This window comes from Phyllobates terribilis, unplaced genomic scaffold (genome assembly GCF_046119375.1).
Source record: "Phyllobates terribilis strain yellow unplaced genomic scaffold, ASM4611937v1 Scaffold_5__5_contigs__length_657084704, whole genome shotgun sequence".
Classification (NCBI taxonomy): Eukaryota; Metazoa; Chordata; class Amphibia; order Anura; family Dendrobatidae; genus Phyllobates; species Phyllobates terribilis.
Genome location: NW_027362765.1, coordinates 638,616,912 through 638,636,677, shown reverse-complemented (window position 1 = coordinate 638,636,677; position 19,766 = coordinate 638,616,912). Strand labels below are relative to the sequence as shown.

The 19,766-nt window shown below is 44.6% G+C and overlaps 2 protein-coding genes across 3 annotated transcripts in view; one reads left to right on the top strand and one right to left on the bottom strand.

Annotated features, from left to right (window-relative positions):
- Positions 1-14,556, bottom strand: part of LOC141273808 (uncharacterized) — a 32,350-nt gene extending 17,794 nt beyond the window's left edge. Inside the window, exons 1-5 of one of the 2 annotated variants that reach the window (XM_073686180.1) lie at positions 14,178-14,556; positions 4,320-4,567; positions 3,812-3,941; positions 2,624-2,773; positions 2,422-2,548 (exon numbers count right to left, since the gene is read on the bottom strand). In XM_073686180.1, the coding sequence (XP_073542281.1) occupies positions 2,422-2,548; positions 2,624-2,773; positions 3,812-3,889 (355 nt within the window). In that variant the 5' untranslated portion in view covers positions 3,890-3,941; positions 4,320-4,567; positions 14,178-14,556. The remainder of the gene's footprint in view (positions 1-2,421; positions 2,549-2,623; positions 2,774-3,811; positions 3,942-4,319; positions 4,568-14,177) is intronic. The other variant, XM_073686179.1, reaches the window with a different exon arrangement.
- Positions 14,557-14,566: 10 nt separating this feature from the next.
- The window catches only part of LOC141273809 (gastrula zinc finger protein XlCGF66.1-like), a 51,491-nt gene continuing 46,291 nt past the window's right edge, over positions 14,567-19,766 (top strand). Inside the window, exon 1 of the mRNA XM_073686181.1 lies at positions 14,567-14,698. The gene's annotated coding sequence lies outside the window, so the exon portion shown is untranslated. The remainder of the gene's footprint in view (positions 14,699-19,766) is intronic.

The window sequence follows — 19,766 nt, the reverse complement described above, 5'->3', positions numbered from 1 at the left end:
ATGATGTGCCATGAGGCACTAGGATGTGCCATGAGGCACCAGGATGTGCTATGAAGTGCTATGATATGCTATGAGGCGCTATGCTATGACGCACAATGATGTGCCATGAGGCACTATGATGTGCTATGAAGCGCTATGCTATGATGCACTATGATGTGCTCTTTGTGAAGCGCAAAGAGGCTTTATGAGGCACTGTGCTCATGGATAAACCTTTCCTTTGGGTGGTAAATCTCAATTATCAGACTAGCCCCACCCGAAGGAGCCAACTGATGAGACGCAGCTGGACAGCAGACCTTCACAGAGACCATGTGCAGTATTAACACCATGTGCCGTCCTATGGATGGAGTAAACAGACTGGAGGACAACAGTAAAAACCTCAGAGTGTTACTTTAACATTTACTGAGCAGATTGAGGCTCATTTTTGTGGTAAATTCTGAAGGCCAATCATGAGGCTCTGTGCGGCCCAGACATGTGGCTAACTTTAGCCTAGAGGTCTAAGGTCCAGCTCCCATCCTGAAGCCAAATTTAAAGCACGAGGCCCTTGGCCCAGATGGGGTCTTACAGAGCACACACACCCATTTTTGAGTTTTGCGCTAACTTCCTTCAGCCTTTCCTAGTAACCATAACAAGGAAAGGGCCCCATAAACAAGGTAAACATTCACGAAGATCACTCACCACCAGGTGTACGGATTCGGAGGCTGGACCGAGTCACAGGTCTGTTCCTCTCCATCCGGCAGTGCCTGAGCAATACTGGGGTGGTCAACCCCAGGCAGGGGCGCCTCCAATAGTGCGCTGATCAAAGCTGGAGCTGCTGACCCCAGACAGGGACGCAGTTCCACAGCAGCTTCTCCACTGATGCACGGAGCTGGAGCTGCTGACCCTAGACAGGAACGCAGTTCCACAGCTGCTCTGTCACTGACGTGCAGAGCTGCTGACCCGAGACAGGTGCGCCGCACCACAAGCAGCTTCTCCACTGATGCACGGGGCTAGAGCAGCCGACCCCAGGCAGGAGCGCAGTTCCACAGCAGCTTCTCCACTGATGCATGGAGCTGGAGCTGCCGACCCCAGGCAGGGGCGCCGCTCAGTCGTATCCGGATCTTCAACAGGTAAGCCTGTCTAAGGTTCTCCCATCAAGGACCCTCCGGTACGCTTGTCATCAGGGCCGCAGGCTGGTACAAAACATTAGCCGGAAACATGTTAGAAGACATTGGGTCTCCGCTACTTCTTTTTTCACCGCTGCGATTTCCTGGATAGAGTCCTGCGCCTGCGCAACCGGGATGCGCGGCTGCCAGGCCACCATAAGGTAATGGTGCAGCTGCGGCTCGCACCAGTGCGACGGAACAGGCCCCCCTTGGACCCACCTTGGCGCTTTCAGGTCCCTGGCGCCGGCCGCAGCAGAGACTGTGCCTTTTTGGAAACCGACCGGCCCAGGTCTGAGAATAATCTTCTCTTCTTTCTTCTGGCGCCATTTTAACAAGGTTCCCCCTCAAGGACAGGAAACCAACTGAGGTGGTGGAGAGGCGCCGCCCTTTTATTCTGTAGGTTTCCTGTCCTGGAAGGGTGGATCCCCTCTCTCGTTGTGGTGCTGTCATGGGTGATAGGAAAACCAAGCTGCAGTATGTGACTATAGTCTTATTAAACTCACTCTCCTTTATCATTTCAACCACTGCATATGCAGAGCGCAGCAGTTATATCATAATCGGCTGCTGCACTCTGCAAATTGAATTCTTATACAGTTCAATTTTTGAAGTTCAACTGCTGTCTCAGCTGAACGCATCCGTCAAACTGACTTTGTTATCGTCTCCTGAGCTTTGCATATTCAATTCCAATGTACAGACGTGAGTTATAAAAGGACTTTGACTGCTGCGTTCTGCAGAGACTGGAGTTATACTGACAAAGAAAGTTGAGCTCAATAATTGTTCAATGTGCGGAGCGCAGCAGCAGGTGATGATTTAACAGTACAACTGCGTTATGCTTCTGTAGCGAGCCAGGCCTGTGACCCCTACATGAGTGTAACCATGGCAGCCGCCCCCTCTGCTACCCAGGTAGATATGCTTCTGATCAGATAAGTATGGAGGTAAGAAAGACGCATATTGCAGACTGTCTCTCCACTGCTGCCATGTCAACCAAGCAATCACGACTACAGCACGTGACCACTGAAGTCAATGACTGGGCACAGGATTCTAATGCCATCTACATTGGCATGACCCCTGTGAATGGCTGCAGCAGTCACATGTAAAAAGGAAGCATAGTGTCAGCGCTTTAGTGGCAAAGAGTAAGTAATCTTGATGCTTTAGGTAGTAACAAAATTTAACCGGAAGTCCAATTTCAGTCAATTTCTCAGTCACTCTCAGATCAGCCATCTCCACCATACACACATGTAAATACATGTTCACACACAATTATCTAATCTCTGTCTACCTGATGAAGATGTGAGGGGCTGGTGATCCTCCTTCATGACGTTCTTATACAGATCCTTATGTCCTTCTATGTACTCCCACTCCTCCATGGAGAAATACACGGCGACATCCTGACACCTTACAGTAACCTGACACATAATGATAGGGTCATTATCTATTTGCCCCCTCAGATATAAGGTCCCAGTATTCCCAGCAGCGCTCACCTCTCCAGTCAGCAGCTCAATGATCTTGTTAGTGAGGTCTAGAATTTTTTGTTCAGTTTTTCGCCTATGAGTCCTGCTTCGTCCATGTCGCACCTTGGTATGGATGGTGGTTGCTACAGACTTTCTGGAATTTTTGGCAGGAACATAATCCTACAAGAAAAGATGATTTGTCACATAAATTTAGAGGCCGGACTGAACCTATTCAACCAGGTTGATAATGAGCCAAACAAGCAATCATAAGAGTGTTGCTTCCCAGTCTCCAGCCCATGTGAACAGGCTACCCATCTGAAAGATAGTCCCGTAATTGGATCTTTGATAATAATCAATTGATGATAATCCAATCAGAGAACCTAAAAGTCATCATAGTTGGCTTTGGAAGATCTGGGACAGATGAGCATAGATAGGGCAGTACCGTAACTAACACAATGGTGGTGAGGGTGATGGTAGCGCTCATCTATAAGGGATGTGTAAGGACAGAATACCTGTAGAAACCTTATGTGCTGTAGCTGCAGCCCCATTGCTGGATGACAGTATTGTCTAGGTAGCTGTTTTTCGATAGCCACCCACCCCACCCCTAAAAAAAACTGCAATGCAATTGGATAAAAATGTTGGATATACCCCAAAGATTATACCAATGAAACCTAAACGTTTTGCAGACAAATTACAAGCCCACACACAGCTCCAACATTAGAAAAATAAAAAGGCATGGGTTTTGGAAAAAGGGGACTTTTTTTTTTTTTTTACACCACTAAAATAATAAAAACTACGGTATATAAATTTGGTATCACCATAATTGTGAATCGTAAAATAACTGCAGTAAAGTCAAATCTCAAAAACAATTCTGAAATTTAGATTTTCTTCACCGTTTAACCTCACTTAGATTTGGTTTCTCATTTTTCAGTACATTACGGTATATGTACAATTTAATGATCTAATTCAAAACTACAACTGGTCCCTCAAAAAAGGCAGAGCATTTTAGAGAACATAAATCTTAAAGATCCGGCCAGGGAACATAGCTGTGAACCAGTGTAGACTGGCCGGCTCTGCGCAGCGCTGCTAGACGTGATTGACAGGTCTTGGCGCAAAACCTTTAGGCAGTTAACCTAGTGCAGATAGACGGGCAAAAACCTGCAAAACTAAAACCATATATTACAGAGATCAAGAGAAGTAATTCCCTAAATACTGCACCTCTCCAGTCAGCAGGTAGATGATCTCCAGAGTGAGGCTTAATATACTCCTGGTCATCTGCCTCATGTCGGTCTTCATCTTCCATTTATTGGATGGACTTTGTGAATTTCTTTCCTGGGATCTAATGTCCCTGCGTGATTTGCGAAAAGAAAGTGTATCAATCAACAGGACAGGAGGAATGACGTTGGTGGACATCATGATATAATATGACGTAAATCTAGGACATGGCACTGAGGAGAAGACAACAATATTGTTGGATGGTGACCCTTGGTGAATCATATTGAAGGATTAGTATAACCCTATATAGCCTGTTGGCTTTAAAATTGTAAAAACTAAGGAGGTGAAAATCCTTATGTTTTTCTAGGATTAAATCAGGGTATGAGACAAATGGATGATGCATATGGAGATATGATGGTTATCCTGAGAGCATGCTGCTCATAAACAGTGATGGAAGCTTCCCCCCGTAGGAGAATATGAGCTGTATATGGAGCTTTCAATGTAAACTGACCAAGCTATCAGTGGTTAAAATCCTCCGAAGCATTTCTGTAGTGTCATGTATCCAGGATACCTCCGCAACTCTCGGGACGTTACGGCATTCCCTGCTGACGTGGCCACGTCTGATTGGCTCAGAGAGAGAGAGAATCACCGATTGGCTGGAGAGAGGGCGCATCAGAGGAAGAGGGGCGGAGTGTAGTCTATAGAGGCTCGGCATCCGTGCAGCTGAACGCGGCTATCAGCAATGCCCGGAAGTAGCTCCTGTGCGTGTGATAGAGAGACAGCACAGTATGAAAAAGAGACATTGTGTTTAAAAACGAAATAAAGCTCCTGATGTGCCCATGAAAATATTGGGTGAAACGCGTGGAGGTAGATTAGAGTGGATAGTTTAGTGTAGGCGTTATAGGCTGATAGAATTCTACACTTCTGACAGCTGCTAGGAAAGGAGTTCAGGGCAGTAAGCTGAAATAAAGAAGAACACCGTGTATAATGGAGTTATACTAAATATGGGTGACTGAGTGTTCACCTGACTGATCGTACAATCCAGTGACACAATGTATTACAGTAGCTGGCAGATTACATACTGAACTCATAGTCTGGATCAGGAGCCATTGCTAGAGCAGCCTGCTTAGAATACTGGGCTAAATAATTGAAAGTCCTATATAGAGGAATAAGTCTATATACAGTGGGTACGGAAAGTATTCAGACCCCTTTAAATTTTTCACTCTTAGTTTCTTTGCAGCCATTTGGTAAATTCTAAAAAGTTCATTTTTTTCTCAATAAAGTACACTCTGCACCCCATCTTGACTGAAAAAAAACAAACGTAGAAATTTTTGCAAATTTAATTAAAAAAGAAAAAATGAAATATCTCATGGTCATAAGTATTCAGACCCTTTGCTCAGACACACATATTTAAGTCACATGCTGTCCATTTCCTTGTGATCCTCCTTGAGATGGTTCTACTCTTTCATTGGAGTCCAGCTGTGTTTAATTAAACTGATAGGACTTGATTTGGAAAGGCACACGCCTGTCTATATAAGAGCTCACAGCTCACAGTGCATGTCAGACCAAATGAGAATCATGAGCTCAAAAGAACTACCCAAGGAGCTCAGAGACAGAATTGTGGCAAGGTACAGATCTGGCCAAGGTTACAAAAAAATTTCTGCATTACTCATGGTTCCTAAGAGCACAGTGGCCTCCATAATCCTTAAATGGAAGAAGTTTGGGACCACTAGAAGTCTTCCTAGACCTGGCCGTCCAGCCAAACTGAGGAATCGTGGGAGAAAAGCCTTGATGAGAGAGGTAAAGAAGAACCCCAAGATCACTGTGGCTGAGCTCCAGAGATGGAGCACGGAGATGGGAGAAATTTCCACAAAGTCAACTATCACTGCAGCCCTCCACCAGTCGGGCCTTTATAGCAGAGTGGCCCGACAGAAGCCTCTCCTCAGTGCAAGACATAGGAAAGCCCGCATAGAGTTTGCTCAAAAACACATGAAGGACTCCCAGACTATGAGAAATAAGATTCTCTGGTCTGATGAGATGAAGATAGAACTTTTTGGTGATAATTCTAAGCGGTATGTGTGGAGAAAACCAGGCATTGCTCATCACCTGCCCAATACAATCCCAACAGTGAAACATGGTGGTGGCAGCATCATGCTATGGGGGTGTTTTTCAGCTGCAGGGACAGGACAACTGGTTGCAATTGAAGGAAACATGAATGCGGCCAAGTACAGAGATATCCTGGATGAAAACCTCTTCCATAGTGCTCTGGACCTCAGACTTGGCCGAAGGTTCACCTTCCAACAAGACAATGACCCTAAGCACACCGCTAAAATAACAAAGGAGTGGCTTCAGAACAACTCTGTGACCATTCTTGACTGGCCCAACCAGAGCCCTGACCTAAACCCAATTGAGCATCTCTGGAGAGACCTGAAAATGGCTGTCCACCAACGTTCCCAATCCAACCTGACGGAACTGGAGAGGATCTGCAAAGAAGAATGGCAGAGGATCCCCAAATACTTATGACTATGTGACATTTCAGTTTTTCTTTTTTAATAAATTTGCAAAAAATTCTACATTTCTGTTTTTTTTCAGTCAAGATAGGGTGCAGAATGTACTTTAAAGGGGTTGTCCGGTACTTTTAAAAAAAGTGACTCCGCTGCACTAACAGATTTTCCTTCTTTAATAGCTTATACTCACTATTTCTTAATATTTGAATAGTGATATATAATTGCACTTTACTCTTTAAAGCCTTTCTGTTCCTACTGTTTAATGAGGGAACAAATCCTTTGAGGGAAATTATAGTGGGTACGGAAAGTATTCAGACCCCTTTAAAATTTTTCACTTTGTTTCATTGCAGCCATTTGGTAAATTCTAAAAAGTTAATTTTTTTTCTCATTAAAGGGGTTGCAGAGTGTACTTTAAAGGGGTTGTCCGGTACTTTAAAATAAATGCAAGTATGTTTTAATGATAAATACAACCTTCTTTTTAATTACCTTGTGTTGCAGATAATGCCTGTGAGCGGCGCTATTGGTGGCAGCTCACAGGCAGCACGTGACCTCACGATAAGTGAGGCGTGACTCGGCGTGCTGGGGTCCCCGCGGTGGCTGCTGGGATATGTGCGGGGATATTCCTCTGCGTCTCACCCAGCATCCACCGAGCGCTTTCCCAGTGAATGAGGACAGGGAGAGCGCGCGGTGAATGCCGCGTGTGACGCAGGGGAATAACCCCGCCCACAACCCTAATATGGAGAAGGGAATACGCTACTCCTAAATGGTGCCAACTGGGTGCAAAAGGATAATACACTAATTAGAATTACAACCCAGCAGCCACTGGTGGAACGCGGAAGAGGGACCCCCGGCTGCAGCCGCAACTTGTCGTGACATCAGCGGATGTCAGTGCCAGCTGCAGCAGGGGGTCACATGCTGCCTGTGAGCGGCCAGTGATAGCGCCGCTCACAGGCAGTATCAGCAGCACAAGGTAATTAGAAAGAAGGTTGTATTTATCATTAAAACATACTGGCATTTTTTTAAAGTACCAGACAACCCCTTTAAAGTACACTCTGCAACCCCTTTAATGAGAAAAAAATTAACTTTTTAGAATTTACCAAATGGCTGCAATGAAACAAAGAGTGAAACATTTAAAGGGGTCTAAATACTTTCCGTACCCACTGTAATTTCCCTCAAAGGATTTGTTCCCTCATTAATTAAACAGTAGGAACAGAAAGGCTTTAAAGAGTAAAGTGCAATTATATATCACTATTCAAATATTAAGAAATAGTGAGTATAAGCTATTAAAGAAGGAAAATCTGTTAGTGCAGCGGAGTCACCTAATACCGCTGATAATTAAAGGGACATGCCTATCAGTGTGTATTCATGGCATGTTGTTTTATTATTAGTATCTTGGTCTGAATAATCAATTGGTCAGATCAGATAATGACTGCATACAAGTACGGTGGTTTTGAATGCTTTCAGAGAATTAAGAGAATTTATTAATTAGTGGACTTCATTATTTGGAGTCTTAAAGGGGTTGTCCACTACTTTATATGATCCCCCAATGTATTCCCCCAGGGTCCATAAGTGTTTCTCTAAATACCTTGTGGTGCCTTTTCTGCCTGTGAGGGGCGCTATCGCTGGCCGCTCACAGGCAGCACGTGACCCCCGGCTGCAGCCGGCTCCGACATCCGCTGACGTCACGTCAAGTTCCGGCTGCAAAGGGGGGTCTGTCTCTTCCGCGTTCCACCGGAGGCTGCTGGGCTGTGGACGGGGTTACCCCCTGCATTACACCCGGCATCCACCGCACGCTCTCCCTGTCCTCATTCACTGGGAAAGCGCGCAGTGGATGGTGGGTGTGACGCACGGGGTAACCCCGCCCACAACCCAGTGTCCACCGCGGGGAGCGCGTCACTGATGTCAAGCCTCACTTGACGTGACATCAGTGATGGGTCACGTGATGCCTGTGAGCGGCCAGCTATAGCGCGGCTCAGAGGCAGAAAAGGTACCGCAAGGTATTTACAAAAACACTTCTGGGCCCCGGGGGGATACATTGGGGGGTTCATATGAAGTAGTGGACAACTTCTTTAAGGTCCTCAATCAGTGAATTCATGGTGACCCTTGGGTTAGTTTCCATTCCCCCCCCCCTTCTTCCAGAAGCCATAACTTTTTTTTTTTATTTTTCCTTCAAAATAACTGTATGAGGGCTTGTCTTTTTGCGGGACGAGTTGTACATTTGAACAACATCATTGATTAAACCATATAGTGTACTGGAAAACGGGGAAAAAATTCCAAGTCCGGTGAAACTGCAAAAACAGTGCAATTCAACAAAAAAAAAAATGTATTTTTTTTTATTTACCATGTTCAATATATGGTAAAACTGAACTGGCAATATGATTCCCCGGGTAAGTACCAGTACGCAGGTACCAATAGTATGTTTTGTTTTTTTTCATTTAAGTGGTGACATTTTTATTTGCAATTGTCACCATTTTCCGACACCAGTAATGTTCTCATTTTCCGGGATCTGGGGCTGGGTGAGGGATTATTTTTTGCATCCTGAGCTTTTGTTTTTACCGATACAATTTTGGGGTAGATCCGATGTTTTGATCGCCTGTTGCTTCATTTTATTGCAATGTTGTGGCAACCAAAAAAGTGTAATTCTGGGGTTTTGATTTTTTTTCCCCATTACGCCGTTTACCGATCTGATTCATTTATTTTATATCTTGATAGATTGGATGTTTCTGAACGCAGAGGTACCAAATATGTGGATTCTTAATGAGGCAAAAGGTGGGTGATTTGAACTTGTGTTTATTAATTTTTAAAACTTTTTTACTTTTTACTGTATTTAATAGTCCCCTTAGGAGACTTCAAGCAGCAATTGTCCGATCGCCTGTGTTACACATAGCAGGGCTTCAGCACTGTCATGTGTAGCATAAATCATGATCTCCTATGAACGTCAGCCACGAGCACACAGGAAGATCGTGGTGACAGGCACGGTGGTCTTCAACAGACCCCTGGCTAATATGACAACCCATCGGGGCCCCGCGATCACTTGATGGGAGGGACCAATGAAGTGATTCCTGTCTAAGTGTTAAATGCCGCTGTAAGTGATTAACAGCGGCATTTAACTGTTATCGATGGTCAATGGTTTAATGAGTAACTGTCGTTTAATAATTATTTCAGAAATCAATAGTACACGTAAATATAAGCAACTTTGTAATATATTTTAGCAGAGAAATCTGCTTCTTTCTCTTCTAGAATTGATCAGTCATCAAGATTCTCAGTTCTGAGGTAAAATCTGTATTCAATGGAGACAGACCTTCCCATTACGGAGATAGGAGATGGCAGCTGCTACTGATAAGACTATGTAAACAGGAGGAGCTCTGTCTGTAGCTCATCCCCTCATATCTACATAGAATCGTATCCCTAGCACCTGCCATCTCCTATCTCAGTAATGGGAAGGTCTGTCTCCATTGAATACAGATTTTACCTCAGAACTGAGAATCTTGATGACTGATCAATTCTAGAAGAGAAAGAAGCAGATTTCTCTGCTAAAATATATTACAAAGTTGGTTATTTTTACGTGTACTATTGATTTATGGAATAAAAAGCAAAATGAAAGTTACATTTTAATTAAGGCACACAATGTGAGCTCTAGTCCACAAAGTGAATATATTTAGCCCGCAACGCTGGGGTGGGTCTCCCGTCCAGCATAGCACTTTCACCCGGCATCGCACTTTCAACTATATCGGCATCCTGGATGCTGATACAGTTGATAGCAACGATGGAGGAGGGAGCGTCAGCTGCCGCTCCCTCTCCCATCATTCCCCCTCTGTGTCTTACGTCTCAGTGCAGCAGGTGGGATGATGTCATTACAATGCGCCCACTGTACCGAGATGTGCAGAGGATCTGAGGACACCATGAAGAGGCCGGAGCAGCGGGGAAACAGGCAGAGGCATTTATTTATTATTTTTCAATGTGGGGCAATTATTCTGTATAGAGCACTATGTAGGGCACTTTAAACTCTATGGAGCACGATGTCGGGCCATTATACTATAAGGAGCACTATGTGGGGCCCATTATACTGTATGGAGCACTATGTAGGGCACTTTAAACTGTATGGAGCACAATGTGGGCCCCATTATACTGTATGGAGGACTATGTGGGCCCCATTATGCTGTGTGGAGGACTATGTGGGCCCCATTATGCTGTGTGGAGGACTATGTGGACCCCATTATACTGTATGGAGGACTATGTGGGCCCCATTATACTGTATGGAGGACTATGTGGGCCCCATTATACTGTATGGAGGACTATGTGGGCCCCATTATACTGTATGGAGGACTATGTGGGCCCCATTATACTGTATGGAGGACTATGTGGGGCCATTACACTATATGGAGCCATTACACTATATGGAGCACTATGTGGGGCCATTACACTATATGGAGCACTATGTGGGGCGCATTAAACTGTATGGAGGACTATGTGCGGCCATTATACTGTATGGAGGACTATGTGGGGCCATTATCCTATAAGGAGCACTATGTGGGGCCATTATACTGCATGAAGCACTATGTGGGGCCATTATACTGTATGGAGGACTATGTTCGGCCATTATACTGTATGGAGGCTGTGTGGGGATTACAGTTGGAGAATCATACTGTGATGGGATCACCATTCATTGTCTGTGGGATGAGGGAGGGGTATACGTGTGGAGGGTACTATGGAGCATTTCACTGTGGGTGTATCATACAGTGATTGTGGCAACTTTTGTTTGCATCATACTTTATTATCTGCACCATTCAAGGTTTTTTATCCTTTGTTATTACGTATTTAAAGTACGCCATTGGGTCATATGCTTTTTACTGCTCTTACATAAATTATATCATTCCAATATTATATTCTGTGATCAATTAATTAAAATGTACTTTGTTTTTAGGACAACCCCTTTAATTTTGTTTCCCTATGAAAAAGTTTGTCATCATATTTGACGATAAGGAAAAACTTCTTTGTAGACATTTTTTTTTTAAATATCAAGGTTGGCCCACAACTTTGTCCAAGCTTTTAATTTTGGCCCTCTGTGTATTTGAGTTTGACACCCCTGGTTTAAAGGAAAATACCTGAATATTGACACAGAAGGAAAATAAAATGACTAGGACTAGGAGGAGCCATTGATGATGGCACAGGAGGAGGGGAATAAAGTTCCCAGTAATCATACATGTATAACACTGGACTAGGAGGAGACACGGATGATGGCACAGAAGGAGGGGAATAAAGTTCCCAGTAATCATACATGTATAACACTGGACTAGGAGGAGACACGGATGATGGCACAGGAGGAGGGGAATAAAGTTCCCAGTAATCATACATGTATAACACTGGACTAGGAGGAGACACGGATGATGGCACAGGAGGAGGGGAATAAAGTTCCCAGTAATCATACATGTATAACACTGGACTAGGAGGAGACACGGATGATGGCACAGGAGGAGGGGAATAAAGTTCCCAGTAATCATACATGTATAACACTGGACTAGGAGGAGACACGGATGATGGCACAGGAGGAGGGGAATAAAGTTCCCAGTAATCATACATGTATAACACTGGACTAGGAGGAGCCATTGATGATGGCACAGGAGGAGGGGAATAAAGTTCCCAGTAATCATACATGTATAACACAGGACTAGGAGGAGACACGGATGATGGCACAGGAGGAGAGGAATAAAGTTCCCACTAATCATACATGTATAACACTGGACTAGGAGGAGACACGGATGATGGCACAGGAGGAGGGGAATAAAGTTCCCAGTAATCATACATGTATAACACTGGACAAGGAGGAGACACGGATGATGGCACAGGAGGAGGGGAATAAAGTTCCCAGTAATCATACATGTATAACACAGGACTAGGAGGAGACACGGATGATGGCACAGGAGGAGGGGAATAAAGTTCCCAGTAATCATACATGTATAACACTGGACTAGGAGGAGACACGGATGATGGCACAGGAGGAGGGGAATAAAGTTCCCAGTAATCATACATGTATAACACAGGACTAGGAGGAGACACGGATGATGGCACAGGAGGAGAGGAATAAAGTTCCCAGTAATCATACATGTATAACACAGGACTAGGAGGAGACACGGATGATGGCACAGGAGGAGGGGAATAAAGTTCCCAGTAATCATACATGTATAACACAGGACTAGGAGGAGACACGGATGATGGCACAGGAGGAGGGGAATAAAGTTCCCAGTAATCATACATGTATAACACAGGACTAGGAGGAGACACGGATGATGGCACAGGAGGAGAGGAATAAAGTTCCCAGTAATCATACATGTATAACACTGGACTAGGAGGAGCCATTGATGATGGCACAGGAGGAGGGGAATAAAGTTCCCAGTAATCATACATGTATAACACAGGACTAGGAGGAGACACGGATGATGGCACAGGAGGAGAGGAATAAAGTTCCCACTAATCATACATGTATAACACTGGACTAGGAGGAGACACGGATGATGGCACAGGAGGAGGGGAATAAAGTTCCCAGTAATCATACATGTATAACACTGGACAAGGAGGAGACACGGATGATGGCACAGGAGGAGGGGAATAAAGTTCCCAGTAATCATACATGTATAACACAGGACTAGGAGGAGACACGGATGATGGCACAGGAGGAGGGGAATAAAGTTCCCAGTAATCATACATGTATAACACTGGACTAGGAGGAGACACGGATGATGGCACAGGAGGAGGGGAATAAAGTTCCCAGTAATCATACATGTATAACACAGGACTAGGAGGAGACACGGATGATGGCACAGGAGGAGAGGAATAAAGTTCCCAGTAATCATACATGTATAACACAGGACTAGGAGGAGACACGGATGATGGCACAGGAGGAGGGGAATAAAGTTCCCAGTAATCATACATGTATAACACTGGACTAGGAGGAGACACGGATGATGGCACAGGAGGAGGGGAATAAAGTTCCCAGTAATCATACATGTATAACACAGGACTAGGAGGAGACACGGATGATGGCACAGGAGGAGGGGAATAAAGTTCCCAGTAATCATACATGTATAACACAGGACTAGGAGGAGACACGGATGATGGCACAGGAGGAGGGGAATAAAGTTCCCAGTAATCATACATGTATAACACAGGACTAGGAGGAGACACGGATGATGGCACAGGAGGAGGGGAATAAAGTTCCCAGTAATCATACATGTATAACACTGGACTAGGAGGAGACACGGATGATGGCACAGGAGGAGAGGAATAAAGTTCCCAGTAATCATACATGTATAACACAGGACTAGGAGGAGACACGGATGATGGCACAGGAGGAGGGGAATAAAGTTCCCAGTAATCATACATGTATAACACAGGACTAGGAGGAGACACGGATGATGGCACAGGAGGAGGGAGACATACATGTATGTAGGACATATGAGTAGGGGGAGACATGGATGATGGCACAGGAGGAGACATACATGTATGTAGGACATATGAGTAGGGGGAGACATGGATGATGGCACAGGAGGAGAGGAGACATACATGTATGTAGGACATATGAGTAGGGGGAGACATGGATGATGGCACAGGAGGAGACATACATGTATGTAGGACATATGAGTAGGGGGAGACATGGATGATGGCACAGGAGGAGACATACATGTATGTAGGACATATGAGTAGGGGGAGACATGGATGATGGCACAGGAGGAGACATACATGTATGTAGGACATATGAGTAGGGGGAGACATGGATGATGGCACAGGAGGAGAGGAGACATACATGTATGTAGGACATATGAGTAGGGGGAGACATGGATGATGAGCCCACGCTGAGTAGTTACCTCTCCTGATTCCTCATACATGTGCCGGCTGCTCGGACAGGATGTTGCTGCTCGGGGGTCTCTGCTGTTCCTGCCCCTGGATTCCTGCTCTCGTCAGTCTCTATGATCCCGGGGTCACACTGGATTCGCTCTTTGTGGCCCCTAGAAGTAACGTTAACTTACACGGCGCAGTGAGCATATGAGATCCGGTGGTCTCACAGCGCCCTCTCGTGGTTATCCGTGGTAATGACATATTTATAGTGAGACGTTACTTATGATTTATTTATCGTGGTCACAGCCCTACAATGATATCAGATCGCAGCTCTCTGTGCTGTCAGGCGGCGGCTCCAGGAAAATGGCAACCGTCGGAGGAAACTAAAGAAGGTAATGCTAATGGTCGCAACATAAGACAGTGTCAGCCAATCACCGCGGTGGGCGGGGCCTACCGGTGCCGGTGTAATGGCGCTGGCCTCCCAAAGGATGTGTAGTGTCATCGGTGTCCCCCTCCGCACGGACACGGTACTAGCCCTGGTCTTCTGCGGGTGAGTGTGGGGGAGTGGGGCCATGTGAAGGGGGCTGCTGTGGACTCCTGGCTGCCCTCACTGCCTGCAGGGACCATTGCTTCCTTCTCATATGTTGTTATGGGTGACCTGGCAGGACAGTGTGAACAATGCTCACCCTCCTGGCGTCAGAGCTGGGGATGATGAGCGCTGAAATGCTCAGTGGCCGGTGCTGGCATCCAGCAGGTCGGACTCTGGGACGGGCTCTACCCGAGTATGATGGAAGTCAATGGGAAACTCAAGCATTCCGGCAGACCCTAACAGAAGGGCAGGAGAATCCCTGAACTGGATGGAAACCGCCGAAATACCATAGGGCGATGCCGCATCTCCGACTCCCAGCGCCATGTTTCTCCATGAGTGTGTGCCCATATCAGGTTTGTTTTGTTCTTTTGTTTTTTAGCTCCGATCGAATCATGATTGGACTGAAAAGCAAAAAACGCAGCATGATGTGATTGCATGCTGGATTCAGATCACACGCACCCATACAAGTCTATGATTGCATGTGAAATATCGCACTGCACTCGGATATCACCCGAGTGCAGTGCAGTTCCCGGGGACTCCAGCAGCAAAGGAGATGGAGAAGTTCCTTTCTCCGTCTCCTCCGCATCTGTGCTGTGCTTCTCTGATGCGAGAGGATCGGGGCACAGAGCACTAACACTCGGCTCCCGCTCACAGCAGAGCTGGAGCCGAATGTCATTAGCATCTCACATCCCATGTGATTCGCTAGTGGGACCCCGGCCTTACACACATGGTGGTCCAAAAGTAGGTGGGCTGCAAATAATAACATTTATTTTGATTTATATATCAAATGATATTTACTAACACAAGCATAACATTGACAATTAAATATTCTGAACAATAATACGAAAGCCCTTAAATGTTATCAATGCAGGGGCTCAAACTGTTTTCCATTACAATTTGCACAGCTTTGAAGTCTGCCTCTAACGCTTCAACAAACTTTTTTGCACAAGTCTCTTTGGGTATTAATTTCTTGAAACACATCTCTCATGTAATTTTTCAAATCACTGACACTTTTTGGTTTTCGACTATAAACTTTGTCCTTGAGTACTCCCCAAAAGAAACAATCCATTGGGGTCAAGTCTGGTGAACGTGCCGGCCAATCAAGTGGGCCTCTTCGGCCAATCCATTTATCAGGAAATGTTTCGTCAAGTTACTCGCGGACTACTCTTGAATAATGTGGAGGGGCCCCATCTTGTTGGAAATAAAGGTCATTTGAATTAGGCTGTTGCTGTAACTGGGGAACAACTTGATTCATTAGAATTTCGAGATACTTATCTCCTGTGACTGTTCCATCAAAAAGTATTGATCCTAAAACACCAAAACTTGAAATACCACCCCAAACATTGACACCAGGCTCATTTAGTTGTTGCTCTTATGTTAAATGCATTTTCTCATTCTACCAGTAAATACAATTACAGTGGTGGCCAAAAGTATTGGCACCCCTGCAATTCTGTCAGATAATACTCAGTTTCTTCCTGAAAATGATTGCAATCACAAATTCTTTGGTATTATCTTCATTAAATTTGTCTTCAATGAAAAAACACAAAAAGAATTGTCCTAAAGCCAAATTGGATATAATTCCACACCAAACCTAAAAAAGGGGGTGGACAAAAGTATTGGCACTGTTTGAAAAATCATGTGATGCTTCTCTAATTCGTGTAATTAACAGCACCTGTAACTTACCTGTGGCACCTAACAGGTGTTGGCAATAACTAAATCACACTTGCAGCCAGTTAACATGGATTAAAGTTGACTCAACCTCTGTCCTTGTGTGTACCACATTGAGCATGGAGAAAAGAAAGAAGACCAAAGAACTGTCTGAGGACTTGAGAAACCAAATAGTGAGGAAGCATGAGCAATCTCAAGGCTACAAGTCCATCTCCAAAGACCTGAATGTTCCTGTGTCCTCCGTGCGCAGTGTCATCAAGAAGTGTAAAGCCCATGGCACTGTGGCTAACCTCCCTAGATGTGGACGGAAAAGAAAAATTGACAAGAGATTTCAACGCAAGATTGTGTGGATGGTGGATAAAGAACCTCGACTAACATCCAAACAAGTTCAAGCTGCCCTGCAGTCCGAGGGTACAACAGTGTCAACCCGTACTATCCGTCGGCGTCTGAATGAAAAGGGACTGGTATGGTAGGATACCCAGGAAGACCCAACTTCTTACCCCGAGACATAAAAAAGCCAGGCTGGAGTTTGCCAAAACTTACCTGAGAAAGCCTAAAACGTTTTGGAAGAATGTTCTCTGGTCAGATGAGACAAAAGCAGAATGCTAATGAACAATCGCCCTTGTGAGTGGGGGCTTCACAACTCTGCGATGCACGGATAGGGTGCCGGGCATCCCGCCTAGTCGAATAGTAGGGGCGTGTAATAGGATGCTGGCTAGGCACAGTGCCGCGAGTGTGTGAATTGCACCCTACTGCAAGTTTCATCTGTGTGCAGTTTTAATGCTGGGTAGTCGCCCCTCCAGTGAGAGTGAGTGAGGGCGATTGTTCATTAGCATTCTGCACCTGTGTTACCTCCTTCTAACAAAAGGGGGCCGGCCGTGTCCTGGTGTGCATTTTTTCTTGAAACCTTGGCTGGTGAGTACCATTGCCTTTTGCTATTTTCTAAAAATTCTGTCTATTGTTCTGGCTATGCTGTCTCTTTTTGGGAATAAGCATCAACATAGAGTGTACAGGGAAAAAAAAGAGGCATTCAAAGAAAAGAACACGGTCCCTACAGTCAAACATGGTGGAGGTTCCCTGATGTTTTGGGGTTGCTTTGCTGCCTCTGGCACTGGACTGCTTGACCGTGTGCATGGCATTATGAAGTCTGAAGACTACCAACAAATTTTGCAGCATAATGTAGGGCCCAGTGTGAGAAAGCTGGGTCTCCCTCAGAGGTCATGGGTCTTCCAGCAGGACAATGACCCAAAACACACTTCCAAAAGCACTATAAAATGGTTTGAGAGAAAGCACTGGAGACTTCTAAGGTGGCCAGCAATGAGTCCAGACCTGAATCCCATAGAACACCTGTGGAGAGATCTCAAAATGGCAGTTTGGAGAAGGCACCCTTCAAATATCATGGACCTGGAGCAGTTTGCCAAAGAAGAATGGTCTACAATTCCAGCAGAGCATTGTAAGAAACTCATTGATGGTTACCGGAAGCGGTTGTTCGCAGTTATTTTGGCTAAAGGTTGTGAAACCAAGTATTAGGCTGAGGGTGCCAATACTTTTGTCTGGCCGTTTTTGCAGTTTTGTGTGAAATGATCAATGATTTGATTTTTTTCTTCATTCTCTTTTGTGTTTTTTCCTTGCAAGCAACTTAAATGAAGAGAATAATACCAAAGAATTTGTGATTGCAATCATTTTCAGGAAGAAACTGAGTATTATCTGACAGAATTGCAGGGGTGCCAATACTTTTGGCCACCACTGTATATCTGTTAATATGGCTGGATAATTTGAAAGAAGCTTCATCACTCCACATAATGTTATCTAAAATTGCTGGATTTTCTTCAATTTCGTTAAGCATAATCTCACTAAATTGCAGCCGCCTGTCTGGATCATCCTCCAATAAACCATGAATTAGACGTGGACGATAAGCTTTCCACCCAATAGATTTCAGGATTCGCATGATAGAAGCTCGTGAAATCCCCTTTTCCACAGAGGATCTTCTGGGGACTTTTTTGGACTCTGAACAAATGTTTCAGTAACAAGTTGTTTATTATCTTCTGTACAGACTGTTTTGGGTCGACCATTTTTGGAGCTTTAAGGATTGAGCCAGTGGCATTGAATTTGTCACGAATGCGGTAAATGGTTTGTCTCTTTGGGGCTTGGGTACCCAATGTTTCAACCCAATTTGCTCTAACGGTTTCTGCATTTTGAGATTTCCAATACTCTGTTAAAATCCATCTTCTTTGATCTGTATTTAAATTATGTGTTCTCTGAATTATCTGAAAAGAAAACATTTGGGGGAGATCTATCTGTGAAAACTAGATCTGTGAAACTGGCCCAGTTGCCCTTAGCAACCAATCAGATTCCGCCTTTCATTTTCCAAAGAGTCTGTGAGGAATGAAAAGTGGAATCTGATTGGTTGCTAAGGGCAACTGAGCCAGTTTCACTTTACACCATGTTTGATAAATCTCCCCCTTCATAACCTTATTACACTTTCTGTCCACCTACTTTTGGACCACCCTGTGTGTGTGTATATGTGTAAAATATATATATATATATATAAATTTATATATTACAGTACAGACCAAAAGTTTGGACACACCTTCTCATTTAAAGATTTTTCTGTATTTTCATGACTATGAAAATTGTACATTCACACTGAAGGCATCAAAACTATGAATTAACACATGTGGAATTATACACTTAACAAAAAAGTGTGAAACAACTGAAAGTATGTCTTATATTCTAGGTTCTTCAAAGTAGCCACCTTTGGCTTTGATGACTGCTTTGCACACTCTTGGCATTCTCTTGATGAGCTTCAAGAGGTAGTCACCGGAAATGGTTTTCACTTCACAGGTGTGCCCCGTCAGGTTTAATAAGTGGGATTTCTTGCCTTATAAATGGGGTTGGGACCATCAGTTGTGTTGTGCAGAAGTCATGTGGATACACAGCTGATAGTCCTACTGAATAGACTGTTAGCTGCTTTTTTCTTGCCATAATACAAATTCTAAGTAAAGAAAAACGAGTGGCCATCATTACTTTAAGAAATGAAGGTCAGTCAGTCCGAAAAATTGGGCAAACTTTGAAAGTGTCCCCAAGTGCAGTTGCAAAAACCATCAAGCGCTACAAAGAAACTGACTCACATGAGGACCGTCCCAGGAAAGGAAGACCAAGAGTCACCTCTGCTTCTGAGGATAAGTTTATCCGAGTCACCAGCCTCAGAAATCGCAGGTTAACAGCAGCTCAGATTAGAGACCAGGTCAATGCCACACAGAGTTCTAGCAGCAGACACATCTCTTCAACAACTGTTAAGAGGAGACTTTGTGCAGCCGGCCTTCATGGTAAAATAGCTGCTAGGAAACCACTGCTAAGG